Below are 19,757 nucleotides of genomic sequence, written 5' to 3'. Positions count from 1 at the left end.
CCAGCCTCCCTCAGCATCAGCCTCCCCTTCCCAGCCTTCCCCAGGATCAGCCTCTCTCCTCCCAGCCTCCTTCCTCCCAGCCTCCTCCTCCCAGCCTCCTTCAGCATCAGCCTTCCCCTCCCAGTCTCCCCCAGCATCAGCCTCCCCCTCCCAGCCTTCCCCAAGATCAGCCTCTCTGCTCCCAGCCTCCTCCAGCACGCCGTGCTCCTCTGGCGACACTCACACACACGATCGCATACACTCACACACACCCGATCCCGACACTCACACACACCCGATCGCATACACTCACACACACAGACACTGACGATATCGCACATACGCGCTCACAGTCACAACATCCGGAGATACCACATGCTTCTGGCCATGTGATCCTCCGTCAGGTCCTGGAAGGTCACAACAGCACAGTATCGAGGCCGAGAAGCAAGCGATATCGCCAGATGCTGTGAGTGTGTGGATGCGATGTGATGTGTGTGTGATGTGTGTGTGAGGTGTGTGTGAGGGTGAGTGTGAGCTGATGTGTGTGTATGTGTGTGTGTGTGCGTGTGGATCTTCCGCCGCTGCAGGACCTTGATGCGCTTGTAACCATGCCAACGTATCCCGTCCCCCGCGGGATGGGGGACGGGGGGGGGGGGAGTACAGTACTCACCCCCCTTAACAGCCGTGTCAGTTCGGGGAATGCGCGGGGTGGGAGAGGGGGGGGGGGGGAGTACAGTACTCACCTCCGTGACAGCCGTGTCAGTTCGGGGAATGCGCGGGGGGAGGTGGGCGGGGCCAGAGCTAACGTGCGTTGCGTGAGGGGGGCGGGGCGTGGCGTGGCCGAATTGCCAATGCCTGCAGGGTGCCGGGGCGAGAGGCCAATCTGTGGGGGGGGCGGAGCCTGGGCGAGCGGCTGGCCAATCCGTGTGGGGGCGCAGCCTGGGCGAGCGGCCAATCGGTGTGGGGGGGCAGGGCCATGGCGAGCCCAGCGGCCAATCAGCTTTGTGTCACCGTAAGGACACAATGTCACCGGAAGGACACATGTCCTGGGTTTATAGTGTGGAATTAAAACAATTTTAGAATATATTTTATAAAAATTAAATTTTTTAACATTAAATGGATTTCTTGAGCTTCTTATAATCTGAAATATTTTGTCAGATTATTGTGTTTACCTCACAAAAACCGAAAACCTACATCACACACTCCCCCAGCACAGCAGAGTCCTGCATACACTGAGGAGCTGATCATGTGACCCCTGACTCCTCCCCTCCATGTGACATCATCACAGGTCCTGGAAGCACAGAGCAGCCATATATCTAGTGTGCGGCTCTGCAGGAGGAGGTATGTGGAGATTCCCCATTACTGGGGCAGGGGGCATTAACCCCTTCAGCTCTGAGACTTTCTTGGTGTTTTTCTCTCGCTGATTTCTATGAATCGTGAGGTTTTTGTTCCTTTTCCTCTGATAGATACAGACGCCCCAACTATGAGAGGCCGGAAGTGAGGAAACCCGTCTGCCCTCAGTCCTCGGCCCCTTTCTGCCCTCAGTCCTCGGCCCCTTTCCTGCCCTCGGTCCTCGGCCCCTTTCCTGCCCTCAGTCCTCGGCCCCTTTCCTGCCCTCGGTCCTCTGCCCCCTTTCCTGCCCTCGGTCCTCGGCCCCTTTCCTGTCCTCGGTCCTCTGCCCCCTTTCCTGTCCTCGGTCCTCTGCCCCCTTTCCTGTCCTCGGTCCTCGGCCCCCTTTCCTGTCCTCGGTCCTCGGCCCCCTTTCCTGTCCTCGGTCCTCGGCCCCCTTTTCGCCCTCGGTCCTCGGCCCCCTTTTCGCCCTCGGTCCTCGGCCCCCTTTTCGCCCTCGGTCCTCGGACCCCTTTTCGCCCTCGGCCCCTTTCTGCCCCGTCACAGTGTAATGTTCCCTCAGTACACATATAATGGAGGCGACTCTGACTTCATCATTGTAGCTTAGATGAAATGGAGGAGGATGAGGAGAGCGCCCGCACCAAACCTTAGTGAGGGCAGTTTTTGGTAGTTATTTATGAGGGTGAGATGGATTCTGGGAACTGTGACAATTTTATGACACACCTGTAGAGTCAATATGCTTACTGCATCCCAGGATGAATTAATTGGGGGGGGTGTCTAGTTTCCAAAATGTGGTCACTTCTGTTGTTCTGGCCCCTAAGGGTCTTTGCTACAGGGGTGTGCTTACATGCTAAGGGGGCCAACTAGCCAAGGGAAGTAACGCTCTTGTGACTATTTTCTGGCCTCACTAGCATATAATAAAGGATCTTTAAATTTACATTTTCTAAAGATCTCTTTATCTTTTGCTACAGTAGGCAGGGATTAGAAATATTCACCCAGATCTGCTTGTGGTTCTGGGTGCATATTCCACCTGACAGGTTCCCTTTTAAGAGAATTTTTCTGATTTTACTTCTTAAGGATGAATATAGACAAGATGGCGGAGAGGATATTACACCTCACCCTAGAGATCCTCTTCCGGCTTACTGGAGAGGTGAGAGATTCTGATGACGTCACATTATATCATTCTTATCTATGGGAATAACAGATGGACAGAACTGGAGAGGTGAGGACTCTGGAAATGTCTAGAGTGAGATTTATTACTGTGTCTCTCCATATCCAGGATTACACAGTAGTGAAGAAGACCTCCAGTGAGCGCTGTCAGGACCCAGTGTCTGAGGGATGGGGAAGACCCCTGAGCCCAATCACAGGGTCTCCACGTCACCCCCCGATACATGAGGACATCAATGACCAGAAGATCCTAGAACTCACCTACAAGATGATTGAGCTGCTGACTGGAGAGGTGACACTGCTGGGAATGCTGGGACATTATACAGTAACGCTATGAAGGGATCGGGGGATGACGGTATCATTGTATATGTTAGGTTCCTATAAGGTGTCAGGACGTCACCGTATATTTCTCCATGGAGGAGTGGGAGTATTTAGAAGGACACACAGATCTGTACAAGGACATCATGATGGAGGTTCCTCAGCCCCTCACATCACCAGGTAATAGACAGGACTAAATACACACGGCCTATAATTATCTGTATGTAAGGAATGAATTCAGTCCCTGTATGTGTCTCCTCCAGTTCTATCCAGTAAGAGGACAACACCAGAGAGATGTCCCCGTCCTCTTCTTCCTCAGGACTGTAAACAAGAAGACCCCGATGTTCCTCAGGATCATCAGGTAGATGGAGAGAAGGTGCCATGAAATCTCCCTATGATGTGTAGACGGCTGTGAAGGTCTCGTGCTCAGTCTTGTTTTAGCCACCAGTATTATATGTTTTATACTTGTGTAATGAGAGCGGTGGAGATGGCAGGATTAGAGCTGATCATAGATGGGACTTCTCCATCTGTCTGTGACTTTTACAATATTTATTTCAGGGTGAAGATCTGACCCATATTAATACTACAGAGACATATGTGAGGGGTGATGAGTGGTGTAAAGAGGAGATTCCTACATATGGCTACCCAGGTGAGTAGTAACCACTAAATGCAGAGAAGTCACAGATTCTTCTCAGTCACCGACTGTGGCTCCTTTATCAGTGGTGTAGTCCGGCCATAGACCACAACATTCTCTTAACCCGGAATTATTTAAATTACATTGGGCAGTGAATGGTCTTCTTCTATAAAGCTTACAACCTGGAGGATGGATCCAACTACCCCCTAAAATTAGAAGATGCTAATACGTAAAGGGAAAGGTGAGTCCTCCACCACTCGTACGCTTCTGGTACCCGATTAGTAAACTCACTTTCAGGAAGGTGCAGCACCAGCATAGGTATTACTCCGGACGCAGCGTGCTGGTCAGATGAGGAAAAGCATTCCAGTCATCAAAGGTCAGAAGAAAATGTCCGCAGAAACAGCTGCTGTGCCGGATGATCTTTATTCAGACTTCAGTGCAGGGTAAAAACAACGGCGGGAGGAGACCTGGATACCGGCCCCTCACTGACGACGACGGCCGTTTCGCCTGTAATTAGGCTTCCGCGGGTTAGTGGACCCGTGGAAGCCTAATTACAGGCGAAACGGCCGTCGTCCTCAGTGAGGGGCCGGTATCCAGGTCTTCTCCCGCCGTTGTTTTTACCCTGCACTGAAGTCTGAATAAAGATCATCCGGCACAGCAGCTATTTCTGCGGTCATTTTCTTCTGACCTTTGATGATTAGAAGATGCTAACCCTTACCTACTCTGATCTACAAATTACTAAGCTAAATAATAACTTCTCAGCATATTCTACATACACTATGTATTTTACTCACTTATATTGCGCTATTACTTCCACAGCGTAAGAAAATCGCTTGTAGAAAAATATTATGATGGGCCTCTTAAAAATAAAAAAAAAAAATGGAGGGTAATGATGTTTCCTTCCTAGAATAAGGATGATTAACTGTGTAGTTCCTCAGAGAGGCAAAAATGCACCCTGCTGCATCGGTCCCGACCAGTTTTGGAACCGATGAGGTCCGATTAACCCCTTCGATGCGGCTTTCAGTCCCGACACTTGCATGTAACTGAATTGTCATTGTGGGTGCCGATAGTTACTCTCCATCCCATGGTCATCTGATGACCTCAGGGTATATTGGTATCTTAGATTCTGCTATAAGCAGGGTCTAATAGGCTGAGTCAGTGTCAAACTGGCAGGTCTCATGCACTGGAATACACGAGCACTGCAGTGTATGAGACCAGCAGATAAATTAAAATATTCATATTCCACAGAAGGAATAGGTAAAAAAAAAAAAATAACAGAAATTTGTCAACAATATAATAAATAATAAAAAGTGCAAACAAATCATGAAAAGCCATTTCACCACAAGAGTGCAGCTATTCTGTAACACTAAAAATATAAAAATAAAATGTACACTTAATTGGTATCGGTGCATCCTCAATAACCGGAACTATCAAACTGTCATGTCTATTCTGTACGACAAACAGTAAAAAAAATGTATAATGTAAAAGTGGCATTTGAGGCCTATTTTGATCGTATTGGCACAGAAAAACTTCAGTGAAAATTGACCGAAAAGTCATACAGTGAAGGAAATAATTATTTGATCCCTTGCTAATATTGCAAGTTTGCCCACTTGAATTGACAAAGACATGAACAGTATAATTTTAAGGATAGGTTAATTTTTTGTAACAAATATTTTATTGGTATTTCTTAAATCGGGTATGTTAATTTTAGCAGTGAGAGAATATCCAAAATAAAATCCAGAAAATCACATTGTATAAATTATATAAATTTATTTGCATTTTGCAGAGAGAAATAAGTATTTGATCCCCCTACCTCCCCTACCAACCATTAAGAGTTCTGGCTCCTACAGACTATTTAGATGCTCCTAATCAACTCGTTACCTGCATTAAAGGCAGCTGGAACCACTGTCTGCCACCAAGAAAACCATTGGTAACACATTACACCGTACTGGCTTAAAATCCTGCAGTGTCGGCAAAGCCCGCTGCTCAAGAAGGCACATGTGCAGCCGGCCCGTCTGACGTTTACCAATGAACACCTGGATGATTCTGAGAGTGATTGGGTGAAGGTGCTGTGGTCAGATGAGACAAAATTTGAACTCTTTGGCCTTAACTCAACTCGTATGTTTGTAAGAAAAGAAATGCTGCCTATGACCCAAAGAACACCGTCCCCACTGTCAAGCATGGAGGTGGAAACATTGTTTCTCTACCGCTTCATTGGGGGACACACGAAACCATGAGATATATGCTGCTGTCACTAAGAGGTGATACTAGGCAATAATAAAAGAATCCTCCTCCACAGTATATACCCACTTACTGGCAGGAAGTTATTCTGTTAGTGATAAAGCAGTAGGAGGAGAAGTTCTAGTAATTATGTGATTGATATTTGTCTTTGAAGGTGTATAAATACATTAGGGTGGGTGCTGTGTACCAGAATGAAGACTCCGAGAAAGATTTTGTGGTGAGTACCCAAAATCATCTTTTCTATGTCGCTTCGTTGGAGGACACAGGAAACGATGGGACGTTCCAAAGCAGTGCCTCAGGGTGGGAAAACACTTGAACGGCAAAGTAGGCTATTGATTTAAGTTAAGCGCCATACGGGAGACCATTCTGCCTAAGCTTGCGTTGGCTGATGAGTAGGTGTTTACTTTATAGAGCTTGGGAAAGTTTTTGAAGAGGGGACCAGGTGGCCGCTTTGCAAACTTGTAAGGGGGAAGCCTGATGGCGTACAGCCTAGGAGGCTGCCATTGCTTGTGTGGAATGAGCCTTTCCTCTCGAAGGGAGTGTCTTTTCTTGTAGTCGGTATGACTAGTGTAACAGAGCGTGTCCGTCAATCTATAGTGGATTTTTAGGTGGCTAGACCCTTGCGATGTCCGTCAGGTATGATGAAAAGTGAGTCTGATTGTCTAAAGTCCTTGGTTCTGTTAATATATGTGCGTATTATTCTGATCAGGTCGAGTAGTTTATTGCTGTTTTTTGTCAGATGAGAGGGTGTCGGACAAAACAAGGGAAGGATGAGTTGCTCGTGTCTGTGAGAGGATGAAACGACTTTGGGTAAGGAGGTAGGTATTGATCATAGTACGACTTTATCGTGATGTATACATAGATATGGTGCGCGACATGAAAGCGCTGCAAGTTCGAGGTATGGATGTGATGGCTACTGGGAATGAGATTTTCCATATAAGCAATAGCAGTGTTATGTCTTGAATAGGTTCGAAAGGTGGCTTTTGTAGAGCATTGAGGACTAGACTTAGATCCTAGGATTCTACTGGTGGTTGGAAAGGGGGCCTGGAATGAGCTACTCCCTGAAGGAATGTTCGGACCTGAGATAGAGAAGCTATGTTTTTCTGAAAAAGTGTATGAATAGTTCGGAGATTTGTAGTTTGAGCGAACTATGGCCTAGCCCTGAGTTTAGCCCTGATTGGAGGAAAAGCTATATACCCCATGGTTTCCTGTGTCCCCCAATGAAGACTCAGAGAAAGAGACTTTACTGTGAATACCTAAAATCTTCTTTTTGGGGGTGTTTCCTCTAAGGGCACAGGACTACTTCACCGCATCAATGGGACAATCAATAGAGCCCATGTACCGTAGAATCCTGTGTGACAACCTCCTTCCCTCTGCAAGGACATTAAAAGTGGGTTGTGGCTAGAGATGAGCGAACCTTCGGAAGTTTTGTTTGCTGGCTGCAAACGAGCCTAGCCTCCATAGGCTTGATCCAAAATCGAACTTCAGAATATGTCACTAATTTGCAATTTGAGTCTCTACCCACATACAGGCAGCCATAAGCAAATCACTCCAGGAGGAGGGTGGGTGTGGATGTTTTACATTTTTTTTTTTTTCTTGGTGTTTCCCACTACATGTAGTCATTCTGATGTTACCCCCAGTGCGAGCCGTTCAAATACTACAAGCGGCTTGCACAGGGCTGAGCACCAAGCGTACCTGAGCACACCGTTGCTCGTGCGAGTCTTGTTCGCACATAATGCATTTAAACTCTGAAACTCGAGCCTTGTTTTTTATTTAGGTGTTCAGTTCAAAAACTGAACCTTAGGGTCATGGCTGGGTCTTCCAATACAACAATGACTAAAAACATACACCCAAGGGAACAAAAGAGTGGCTCAAAAATAAGCACATTAAGGTCATGGAGTGGCCAAGCCAGTGTCCAGACCTTAATCCCATAGTAAACATATAGAGGGAGTTCAACCTCTGAGTTGCCAAGCGACAGCCTCACAATCTTAATGATTTAGAGATGATCTGCAAATAGGAGTGGACCAAAATCCCTACTGACATGTGCGCAAACCTCATCATCAACTACAAAGAACATCTGACTGCTGTGCTGCCAACAAGGATTTTGCCACCAAGTATTAAGTCTTGTTTGCCAGAGGGATCAAATACTTATTTTTCTGCAAAATGGAAATAAATGTATACAATGGGATTTTCTGGATTTTATTTTTGATATTCTATCTCTCACTGTTACAATTAACCTACCCTAAAAAGTAGACTGTTCATGTCTTTGTAAATGGGCAAACTTACAAAATCCACAAGGGATCAAATAATAATTTACTTCATTGTATTTAAAAAAAAAACGTTTCAATGAAAACATCAAATTGTCCTGCAAAAAAAAACAACCAAGCCCTCATATGGCTCTTTGCTAAAAAAAAAAGTTACAGCTCTCAGAATATGGAGATGGAAAAACAAATTCATTTTTGTAAAATATTGTTTTTATTGTGTTTAAATTATCAAAGCATAAAAAAAAGTGTATAAATCTGGTCTCTGCAATCGTACTGCATCAAAGAAAAAATTAGCACTTTTCCCGGACGGTACACCACAGAAAAAAAATATAAACTGAATTTCTGCTCATTGCTCCTTTTGTGTCTCAAAAATCAGAATAAAAAGCAATCAAACTTTATTAACCCCAAAATGGCACCAAAAAATCTTCAACTCGTCCCACAAAATTAAGCTCTCATACAGATCTGTTCGCCCAAAAATAAAAATTATAGCTGACAGAATTTTCCAACAAAAAAAATATTTTTTTTTTTTTATGAAAAAGCTTTTATAGTGTGTGACAACTATTCTTGTACTGCTGTTTATTTCTCTATTCTGCTTCCAAAAATTGGTTATTACTAAAAATCAGTTATTACAAAATAGTCACTGCAGTCTTAAGGGTGCTTTACACGCTGCGACATCGCTAGCGATCTCGTTAGCGTCGTGACACGCCAGATCGCAGATGCGATCTGCCGAGATCGCACATGTGAACGGCGCTATAAAAACGACATATGTGCGATCTCGGCAGATCGCATCTGCGATCTGGCATGTCACATCGCTAACGAGATCGCTAGCGATATCGCAGAGTGTAAAGCACCCTTATAGACTGTAAGCTTACGAGCAGGGCCCTCACTCCTCCTGGTATCTTAATGTTGTTATTTTCTATTGTCTCATATTGTCTGTACATGTCCCCTCTTAATTGTAAAGCGCTGCGGAATATGTTGGCGCTATAGAAATTAAAACGTAATATTATTATGATTAGTTCATTAACAGGTGCAATTTCTATAATGGGGTCACTTTTGGGATTTTTCTGCTGTTCTCGTACCTCAGGGTCTCTGCAAATGTCGCCCACAAATGATTCTAGCAATCTGTGCTCCAATAACCAAATATGGGGTACTGTCACGTTCAGCGAAAATTGCATAACAAATTGTCCTGTCGGTTTTCTCCTATTCTCCCTTTGTACATTAAAACTTTGAAGCTAAAGTAAAATTTTAGCTAAAAAACCCTACGTATTTCATTTTTACAACCCAATCTTCTAGAATTCTTTGATGTAATTTGTGGTTTAAAACTGCTCACCACACCCATAGATGTAGTATTGCTCTAAACTGACCCGAAAAATAAAGCTGTCATCATTTAACCCGCAAAAAAACAAGCTCTAAAATGACTGTCAGCAGAAAATAAAAAAAAACTACACTGTGTGCAGAATCATTAGGCAAATAAGTATTATGATTACATGATACTTCTTATACATGCTGTCCTACTCCAAGCTGTAGAGGCTCGAGAGCCAACAACCAATTAAGTAAATCAGGTGGAATTTGTGTAGCCCCACGTGTACCTGCAGCAGTTGCCTCTGGGACCTCAGGGACTCCACGTGCTGGAAACCTTTTGGGAACAGGTACATCAGGTTAACTTCAATAGGAATCGTGATGCCACACTCGGTTTTGCGGTCAGGGGTGGGTGACCGTCACTGCTATTTAACGATTGTCTGGGGCTGGTGGTATTGCAGTCGGATGGTCTGACCTCCCAAGAGTGAGGCTAGCCCCAGGGGCTCGGGTGTACATGCGTGGAACCACAGGTCGCAGAAAAACTCACACACAGTCCAAATGTCTTTCAGGTTGTTTACTCACTGCTTGTTGGTGGTGGTGAGGCGCCCGGGCGACACTGTGATGGACCAAGGAGGGAACCAGGCATCTTTCAGGCTGATCCAGGGGTGACTGCCAGCTCGCCTTCCTAGCCCTTCTTGTTTGAAGTGACCCCTGACTTGAAATGCTTCGGGATCACCCAGTGAAGTCGCAACTGCCTCTTCTCCCCTTTCTGGCCCGTTTGCTTACAGCGTGGACCAAGTAATGATGGCTTCCTGCCTTATCTTGCTTATGGGCCCCCTCGTTGCTGTTGATGCTGCGGACTCTGTGTTGGTCGGTGAGGCACATCCAGCACCCTCACCAGCAGGTTTAGCAGGACAAGTAGATGGGTTCCTGCTCTAGGGACCTGTTTCCCCGTGCAGGCCTGGTCTACCGGTGGTCCCCTTACTCAGCCACCTCTTCACTAGGTGGTTTTCAGGCGGCCCCCCCTGGGTAGCCGTTCTCCCCCGCCGACAGCCATTACACCTGCAGGGTCTGACTAGTGACTGCATTCCCTGCTTCCTCACTCCAGACTGCCTCACTTAAGACTGACTCACGTCTCCCTCCCCACTGTGCCTGTCTCTGCAACCTAGCAACCAGCTTCTCTACTGCACCCCCTTGATTGGATGTGGAGGCCACGCCCCCTCCTGGGTCTGCCCAAGGGTCCCCTCAATGGTGTATGTGAAACCTGGTCACTATGTGTCTGTGTGTTCACACCCTATTTCAGCAACCAGGATTACCTGTTTGCACTCACCCAGCATGGGTGCAGTACTCAGTGGTGCCTGACCAGGTCAGTGGCGCTACATTTCCCCTTGGTTATCATCAGCACGTCCTCGGGCTGCAAAGACAAGAAAGCTTTTAAAACTTTAATACAAAATCTCCCACACAAGGGCAATATTCACATGAAAACATTTAAAACTTCAAACCAGGTACCATGCATCACCACCCTTTATCCACAAGTCCGTAACCCACCCAAAATCCTCCAGAAGGCAGGTCACCGGTCCTTTTGGTAACCAGGTCTGGTCCAGCTGCATCCCAGACCTTTCCTCCAATCTTCCTCTCCTGAGGATGATAGTTAAAGGTAGGCCCCATAAACAGGCGTACCCGCTTCCGAATGTTGGAGAGCCAGGCCCCATAAACAGGCGTGCTCCCTTGTAGGCGAGCCAGGCCCCATAAACAGGCGTGCTCCCTGGTGGTGCAGAGCCAGGCCCCATAAACAGGCGTGCTCTGAGTTGGTACTACTGGGGTAACTATTCACAATGCGAGAGTTTGTGGCTATAGCATCACCGAAACATGGCTGACACCATCCAACTCTGCCTCCCCAGCTGCACTATGCTACGGTGGCCTGCACTTCTCCCGCACTCCTCGCCCTGGCAATAGACAAGGTGGAGGAGTGGGCCTCCTTCTTTCTAACAACTACAACTTCACCACAATCCCACCTCTACCCTCCCTCGACCTGCCTTCCTTTGAAGTGCACTCTGTCCGAATCTATTCTCCCTCCAACCTCCAAGTGGCTGTCATATACAGACCCCCGGGCGCCACCACTGCCTTCCTCGACCACTTCTCTGCCTGGCTTCTACACTTTCTCTCTGCTGACATTCCCACCATCATCATGGGTGACTTCAACATCCCCACTGACACTCGCCAACAAGCTGCTTCCAAACTCCTCTCCCTTGCTTCGTCTTTTGGCTTAACTCAGTGGTCCACCTCTGCCACCCACAAAGATGGACACACACTAGACCTTATCTTCACCCGCCTCTGTCCCCTTTCTGACTTCACAACTTCCCCCCTCCCCCTATCTGACCACCATCTTCTGACCTTTTCAGCCCTGTCCTCCTCACCTACCCCCCCTGTCCAGCACCTAGCACATCCCCGCAGAAACCTTGCACACCTCAACATGCACACCCTCGCCGACTCTATCCTCCCACTGTCCTCCATATCGTCCCTCCACGACACAGACAGCGCCACTACTTTCTACAACACCACCCTCACATCAGCTATTGATTCAGTCGCTCCCCTTGTGCATGGCAGAGTGAGACGAATCAATAGACAGCCCTGGCACAACAGCCTCACTAAAAAACTTAGGCAAAGGTCTAGGGCTGCAGAGCGGTGGTGGAAGAAAACGCACTCCCAGGAAGACTTCACCACATTCAAAAATGCAATTCACACATTTCGTTCAGTCCTCACCTCCGCTAAACACGATTACTTCAGAAACCTCATATCCTCTCTAACACACAACCCCAAACAGTTATTCAACACTTTCAACTCCCTCCTTCGCCCACCACTGCCCCCTCCAACCTCCCTCATTTCTGCAGAAGACTTTGCCACCTATTTCCAAGAAAAAATTGACCTAATAAGGCAAGTCTTCTCTGCTCAGCCACCACAACCCCTTCATGTAGCTGACCACTGCCCCTCCCCCATAAACTTCCTCCCCACCATCACCGAAGGAGAGCTTGCACGTCTGCTCTCAAAAGCGCACCTCACCACCTGCGCACTTGACCCCATGCCATCCCACCTCCTTCCCAACCTCACCACCATCCTTATTCCAGCCTTAACCCATCTCTTCAACCTATCTTTAACGACTGGAACCTTCCCCTCTGCCTTTAAACATGCAACAGTCACACCTATCCTAAAGAAACCTTCCCTCGATCCAACCTCTACTACCAGCTACTGCCCCATATCACTACTCCCACTTGCCTCAAAACTCCTGGAACAGCATGTCCATGCTGAACTTTCCTCCCACCTCTCCTCTAACGCTCTCTTTGACAACCTACAGTCCGGCTTCCGTCCACATCACTCCACCGAAACTGCCCTGACTAAAATCACAAATGACTTGCTTACTGCCAAAGTGAACAAGCACTTCTCTATACTCCTACTCCTAGACCTGTCCTCAGCCTTCGATACCGTTGACCACTCCCTCCTATTACAGACCCTCTCTTCCCTTGGTGTCAGAGATCTTGCCCTCTCTTGGATCTCTTCATACCTCTCAAATCGCACTTTTAGTGTCTCCCACTCCCACACAACCTCTTCATCCCACCATCTCTCTGTTGGCGTCCCTCAAGGCTCTGTCCTAGGACCCCTACTTTTCTCTATCTACACATTTGGCCTGGGACAACTCATAAAGTCCCATGGCTTCCAATACCACCTATATGCCGACGACACCCAGATCTACCTCTCTGGCCCAGATGCCACATCTCTGCTGTCCAAAATCCCGAAATGTCTATCTGCTATATCCTCCTTCTTCTCCTCTCGCTTCCTAAAGCTCAATGTGGCCAAAACTGAACTAATCATCTTTCCTCCGTCTCACCTACACTCTCCACCTGATCTATCTATTACAATAAATAACACCACGCTCTCGCCAGTACCCAAAGTTCGCTGCCTCGGAGTGACCTTTGACTCTGCCTTATCCTTCATACCACACATCCAATCCCTCACCACCTCCTGCCGTCTTCAACTCAAAAATATTTCCAGAATCCGCCCTTTCCTCAACTTGCAATCTACTAAAATGCTAGTGCATGCCCTCATAATCTCCCGCCTCGACTACTGTAACATCCTCCTCTGTGGCCTCCCTGCCAACACGCTTGCCCCTCTCCAGTCCATCCTTAACTCTGCTGCCCGACTTATCCACCTCTCTCCTCAATACCACCCTGCTTCTCCTCTCTGCATGTCCCTCCACTGGCTTCCAATCTTCCACCGTATCCAATTCAAACTTCTAACACTGACCTACAAAGCTGTGCATAATCTTTCCCCTCCGTACATCTCCGAACTACTCTCCCACTACACTCCAACACGTCACCTCCGGTCCTCCCAAGATCTCCTCCTCTCCTCCTCTCTCATTCGCTCCTCACACAACCGACTCCAAGACTTCTCCCGAGCATCCCCAGTCTCCTGGAACTCGCTGCCTCAACACGTCAGACTATCCCCTACCCTTGCAAACTTCAAACGGAACCTGAAAACGCACCTGTTCAGAAATGCCTACAATCTACAATGAACTCGCTGCCGCCCGACCACCGTGCGGAGCTGCCGCCCGACCACCGTGCGGAGCTGCCGCCCGACCACCGTGCGGAGCTGCCGCCCGACCACCGTGCGGAGCTGCCGCCTGACCTACACCCCACCTATTGTCTCCTCCCCATAATCCTATAGAATGTAAGCCCGCAAGGGTAGGGCCCTCTTCCCTCTGTACTAGTCTGTCTACTGTAACTTGTATACGTATTTTGTATGTAACCCCCTTCTCATGTACAGCACCATGGAATTAATGGTGCTCTATAAATAAATAATAATAATAATAATAATAATAATAATATAGCCAGTTCATAGTCTATGGTCCTTTTGGGTAAAATTGCACAAAACCAGGTGCTTAACAGGTGGAACAGTTCTCGCAACAGTTTTTGTGGGCACATCTTAGAACTTTAACGTTGCTTCAACTGGTATCTTTGTAAACTTTACTGCAGACTTAAACGGACTTTCTCCTCTCAAAACCAGGGCTCTTGCTAGCAGGGCTCTGATACCTGGAGGTTTCTGCTTCTTCATCATGTATCTCTTCAACTTGAACATTTTCAACATCTGTAGCATTATCTTTATTTTCAGCACGGACTTCTTCCTTTTTCACATTTTCAGCATCCCCTAGTGGCAGTAACTGTGGGGACCTGGTGGAGACTGCAGGGCTGTAGCTTGGGCTTGCTGCTGTATGCTTGGGGCACTGCACAACATCCCGGGCATACCAGCCTCTTTCACCCATATGCCTTGTGTATTTCACGACGTCTCCCAAGTAGAGGTCTCGACCAGGGTGTCGTCTCAGCAGGTGGGACTGGACATCCCTTCTAAACACAAATATGCCCTCTTTGACACCAGCCTCCACGATGAAGCCATAGCCGGTACGTAGATTGAATTCCTCTACAACAGCACGGTGGATTGGGCCTCTGGCCTGGTTCTTGGCTCGTCGCAGGGATTGTTTCTCTTCCAGATCCCAGGCCGTCACCAGCTCCTTCTCCTTGTCTGGGGTAGGCTGCACAGGGGGTTGTCTTGCCCTCACGCGGCGCTGTCCTCTGCTGGCTGGCCTCCGCATTACCATCACCTCACTGTCTGCGGGCTCCCAGGTTACACACATACTGGGAATGAAGGCTTCTTGTTCTTCCTCTGGCCGCGCTGGCAGCGGCTCCGGGGATGAGCTCTCATCTGCTGGCCAGGGTGCTGGACCCTTTTCTGACTCAGAGGGCGTCGGGACTATTTCGGGCCTGGACGGCAGCCTGGGGACCAGGTACCTGTCCACTAGGCTCGCGAGGAAGCGTGCGCTCAACTCCTCCTTGAGCCGAAGGAACACTTGGTCTTCTCCCGGCGGGGACGCAGGACCTGGCTCTTCAGTCGGCGGTACCCACTTCTGGGCGGGCAGCTGGGGCAGACAGCGTTGCGGCCTGGTCTGGCTGGACAGGGCGTTGCTGCGGCCTGGTCTGGCTGGACGCGGCGTGGCTGCATCGGACGTCGCAGTATGGGTCACAGCGGGAACCGCAGCAGGGATCGCCTCCGGAAGCAGTTTCGGCGGGGTCAGCACACCCGAGCAGGCAGGGGCAGCGTGGGACTCGCCCAAAGGCATCAGCAAGGGGGTCTGGGTAGTCCCTTCCCGACACTGCACTCGTCGCGCGGTCCACCTCTCGTAGGCCCGAACCGCCGCAGCCATCTCCCGTAGCTCCGAGCGCCACTCCATCACTTGCTGGAGTATCTGTGCTTGCACCCGGTCACAGGACTGGGCGAGCTCCCAGTCCCACCAGGCGGCAGTGCCTGGTTCTGGCTCCCTGCGTGTAGACGCCATCCTCTCTCCGTGGCTGCTCACCAGGTTCTTTCTGCACTCCCTAGGTTTCGTTTCTTTCGGCAGACTGGTAACTTCCCGCCGTCTCTGGACAGATCCGCCCCTATCTTTTCTGTGCACTCGGTCAGAGCGCTCCAGTGGTTCTAGGACAGCCACACCTCTTTGTGGGCGGTTACTTCTTTTTGCGCGGGCCGCTGTTGTTTCTTGGTGCGCTTTCTGCGGTGGCAATATGACGGCGTTTCAAATTTTTCAAGCGGACCGCCAAGGCGCACGGTCACCTGTCTGAACAGGTCTAGTCCTTATCCTGTTCGTGACGCCAGAATTTGTGTAGCTTCACGTGTACATGCAGCAGTCGCCTCCGGGACCTCAGGGACTTCACGTGCTGGAAACCTTCTGGCAACAGGTACGTCAGGCTAACTTCAATAGGAATCGTGACGCCACACTCAGTTTTGCGGTCAGGGGTGGGTGACCGCCACTGCTGTTTAACGAGCGTCTGGGGCTGGTGGGATTGCAGTCGGATGGACTGGCCTCCCGAGAGTGAGGCTAGCCCCAGGGGCTCGGGTGTACATGCGTGGAACCACAGATCGCAGAAAAACTCACACACAGTCCAAAATGTGGTACAGTCACATGTGGGGTATTGCCATATTCAATAGAAATTCTGTCACGCATTATTGGGCCTTTTTTACTTCTTCCCCTTGTGAAAATTGGAAATCCTGGGGTTAAAGCAACATTCTAGTGGTTAAAAATGTAATTATTTTTTTCATTGCCCAATGGTATAAAATTTTGTGTCAAATTGCTCACTGTAACCCTAGATGAATTCATTGAGGGGTTGAGTTTATAAAATGGGGTCACTTGTGGAGGATAGCTGCGGTTATGCCACCTCAGGAGCTCTGCCAATGTGACATGGCACCCTCAAACCCATTCCAACTAATTTTGCACTGTGCCTCCAAAGGTAGCTTTCAATCACATATGAGGTATCAGCGATCTCAGAAGAAATTGCACAACACACTTTATGTTCCATTTTCTACTGTTACCTTTAGTGAAAATGAAAAACTTGGAGTTGAAGCAAAATTTTTCTGGTTAAAAATGTATATATTTTTTTTTTTTTTTTTTTTTTTAATGTTCACAGATCAACTTTATAAAATTCTGTGAAGCACCTGGGGGTTCAAGATAATCACCAAACATCTAGATAAATTCCTTCAGGCGTTTAGTTTACAAAATGGGGTCACTTGTGGGGGAGCTCCACTATTTAGTCACATTAGTGTATCTCCAAATGCGACATGGTGTCTATCTATTCCAGACAATTTTACATTGAAAAAGTCAAATGGTGTTCCTTTCCTTCCGAGCCCTGCTGTGCACCCTAACAGTAGTTTTACACCACATATGGGGTATCTGCATACTCAGGAGAAATTGCACAATAAATTGTACTATGCATTTTCTCTTGTTACCCTTGTGAGAATGCAAAATTTAGGGCTAAATTAATTCCTGTGAAGCATCTGATGGGTTAATAAACTTTTTGAATGTGATTTTGAGAGGTGCCGTTTTTAGAATGGTGTCACTTTTGGGTATTTTCTGTCACCTAGGCCTCTCAGTCACTTCAAATGTGATGTGATCCCTAAAAAAATTGTAAATATTGATGGAAAAATTAGAAATTGCTGATAACTGTGAACCCTTCTAACTTCCTAACAAAAAAAATGTGTTAAAAATTCTTCTGATGTAAAGTAGACATGTGGGAAATGTTATTTATTAACTATTTTGTGTGACATTAACACTCTAGTTTAACTCCTTCACGACTGGACGATTTTTCGCTTTCCGTTTTTTTTTCCGCCATTCTTCTTCTGAGAGACGTAACTTTTTTTATTTTTCAGTCAAATTCCAAATGCAGAAAAATTGCAAAAAATGTGCGATAGCACTTTTGTTTTTGAGATATTTTATTCACTGTGTTCACTATATGGTAAAACTGATGTGTGGGTGTGATGCCTCAGGTGAGTGCGAGTTCGTAGACACCAAACATGTATAGATTTACTTTTATATATGGGATTAAAAAAAATTGGACGTTTGTCCGAAAAAAGTGGCGCACGTTTTACGCCATATTCCGTGACTCGTAGCGTTCTCATTTTTCGGGATCTATGGCTCAGTGACGGCTTATTTTTTGCGTCTCGAGCTGACATTTTTTAACTGTACCATTTTTGTGCAGATGCTACGTTTTGATCGCCTGTTATTGCATTTTGTGCAAAAGTTGTGGTGACAAAAAAAAACGTAATTTTGGCGTTTGGAATTTTTTTGCAACTACGCAGTTTACTGATCAGATTAGTTGATTTTATATTTTGATCGGGTATTTTTGAACGCGGCGATACCAAATGTGTATTTTTTTTTTTTTAACCCTTTAATTTTCCAAGGGGGGTGATTTGAACTTTTAGGTTTTTTGTTTTGTTTTTTTTTTAATTTTTTTTTTCCTATTTTTTTATTTTACTATCCCCCCCCCACCCCCCACCAGGGGGCTATAGCGATCAACAATCCGATCGCTCTACCCTATCTGCTGATCACAGCTACACAGCTGTAAACAACAGATACTCTCACTTTCTGCTTCACTTGGCTGCGGGCCGAGTGAAACTGAAAGTAATTCATGGCAGGTACAGGAGTCATCACATGACCCTGTGCTACCATGACAACTACCAGAAGTGACGTGATCACGTCACGTGACTTCCGGTATCGGACGGTAAGTAAATGTTTATCGCGATTATAATGGCGCTGTCACATATTGACAGCACCATTTAAGGGGTTAAACTGCACGAGCAGATAATGATTCTGCTTGTGCCTAGCAGGCACACATCTCAGCTGTGAAAATCAGCTGAGGTGTGCGCCGATCGCGGCATGCTGCCGGCGGCAGACCGCAGGCATTAATATCATGACCGCTAGGACGTAATATTACTGTCCGCAGTCGTTAAGAGTAGTGTAGAGCGGACCCAGACTGTAAACATCCAGATCTGCGCGGTTTCAGCGCTATCTCCAGGCCAGGCGCGGGATTCCGGGTGCACAATCCGGAATCAGCAATTAATAAACATTAAAAAAAAACAAATAAATGAGCGTTTCATACTTACCGAGACTCGGTGTCATGGCGGCACAGTGCTTCCGGGTTGCGCTTTCACTTCCTGTGCTGTGCACGCAATCACACAGCTTTCCGTGTTTTCCCCGGCCACCAGCCGTCCTCTCAGCTGTGATTGGTTCCTGGCTGACGCGCCCCCTAGCCTGTGACAGTCTCTGCCGCGGTCATCGCTTATCGCGGCTCAGTAATGGGCTGCACTCAGAGCGGGCAGTCGTGCTCTATGGCTGCTCGCTCTGAGATGTAGCAGAGCTGGATGTGTCACCGCGCGACTTCTGTGGATTACGTCGGAGCTGCAGGGTTTGTTTAGGCTTAATAAAGAGGTGAAGCAGGGTGTTTTGTACTTTATTTCAAATAAAGGATTTTTCTCTGTGTCTTGTTTATTTACTGTCACTTACAGGTTTGTGTGATGCAGGTATCTGATAGACGCCTGTGCCATCACCCAAAGCTAGGGTTTAGTAGCAGCTGTGTGCCGCTATTAACCGCTGCTATTACCCCGATTGGCACCGCATCACGCCTCCGGGAAGAGGCGGTATCGCACACAGATATGGTCACATCTAATAGATGCGGCACTACCGGGCGGCTGCGGGCTGAGGATATACCAGCCCCCAGACGGCGTTATCATGGCTGGGGATGATAACTGGGGTAACCGCACGTCGCTTTTTTTTTTTTTTTTTTTAATTATTTATTTTAAAAAAAAAAAGTTTTGTTTTTTTTTTTATTTTTCTACGCCGCAGTCACACTTGTGAGGAACTCCCGCGAGTCTGACATCACAGAACAGCTGCACACGTCTGACAGGAGCGTGCATGTGTTTCTAGGTACATGCACGCTCATGTTCAGGCAGCAGCAGGCTGTGCCGGGTGATGTCAGACTCGCACGAGTCTTACAGCGCATCACCGGCACTGCTGCACACTTCTGACAGGAGCGTGCATGTGTTTCTAGGTATCTCCTGGTAAAAATAACTGCGGCAAAAACCACGGCATAAAAATTGCGTCAAAACAACGCGTTTTTTTGCCAGGAGGT

At 47.6% G+C, this 19,757-nt stretch overlaps 1 protein-coding gene across 1 annotated transcript in view; it reads left to right on the top strand.

Annotated features, from left to right (window-relative positions):
* The first annotated feature begins 2,407 nt into the window (after positions 1-2,407).
* LOC142312947 (uncharacterized) overlaps positions 2,408-19,757 on the top strand; it is a 234,149-nt gene continuing 216,799 nt past the window's right edge. Inside the window, exons 1-5 of the mRNA XM_075351935.1 lie at positions 2,408-2,479; positions 2,609-2,788; positions 2,871-2,994; positions 3,078-3,175; positions 3,373-3,463. Coding sequence (XP_075208050.1) covers positions 2,408-2,479; positions 2,609-2,788; positions 2,871-2,994; positions 3,078-3,175; positions 3,373-3,463 — 565 coding nt within the window. The remainder of the gene's footprint in view (positions 2,480-2,608; positions 2,789-2,870; positions 2,995-3,077; positions 3,176-3,372; positions 3,464-19,757) is intronic.

Source organism: Anomaloglossus baeobatrachus, chromosome 5, assembly GCF_048569485.1.
Source record: "Anomaloglossus baeobatrachus isolate aAnoBae1 chromosome 5, aAnoBae1.hap1, whole genome shotgun sequence".
Classification (NCBI taxonomy): Eukaryota; Metazoa; Chordata; class Amphibia; order Anura; family Aromobatidae; genus Anomaloglossus; species Anomaloglossus baeobatrachus.
Note: the sequence above shows the minus strand (reverse complement) of the source record. Positions and strands in the feature narration are given on the sequence as shown.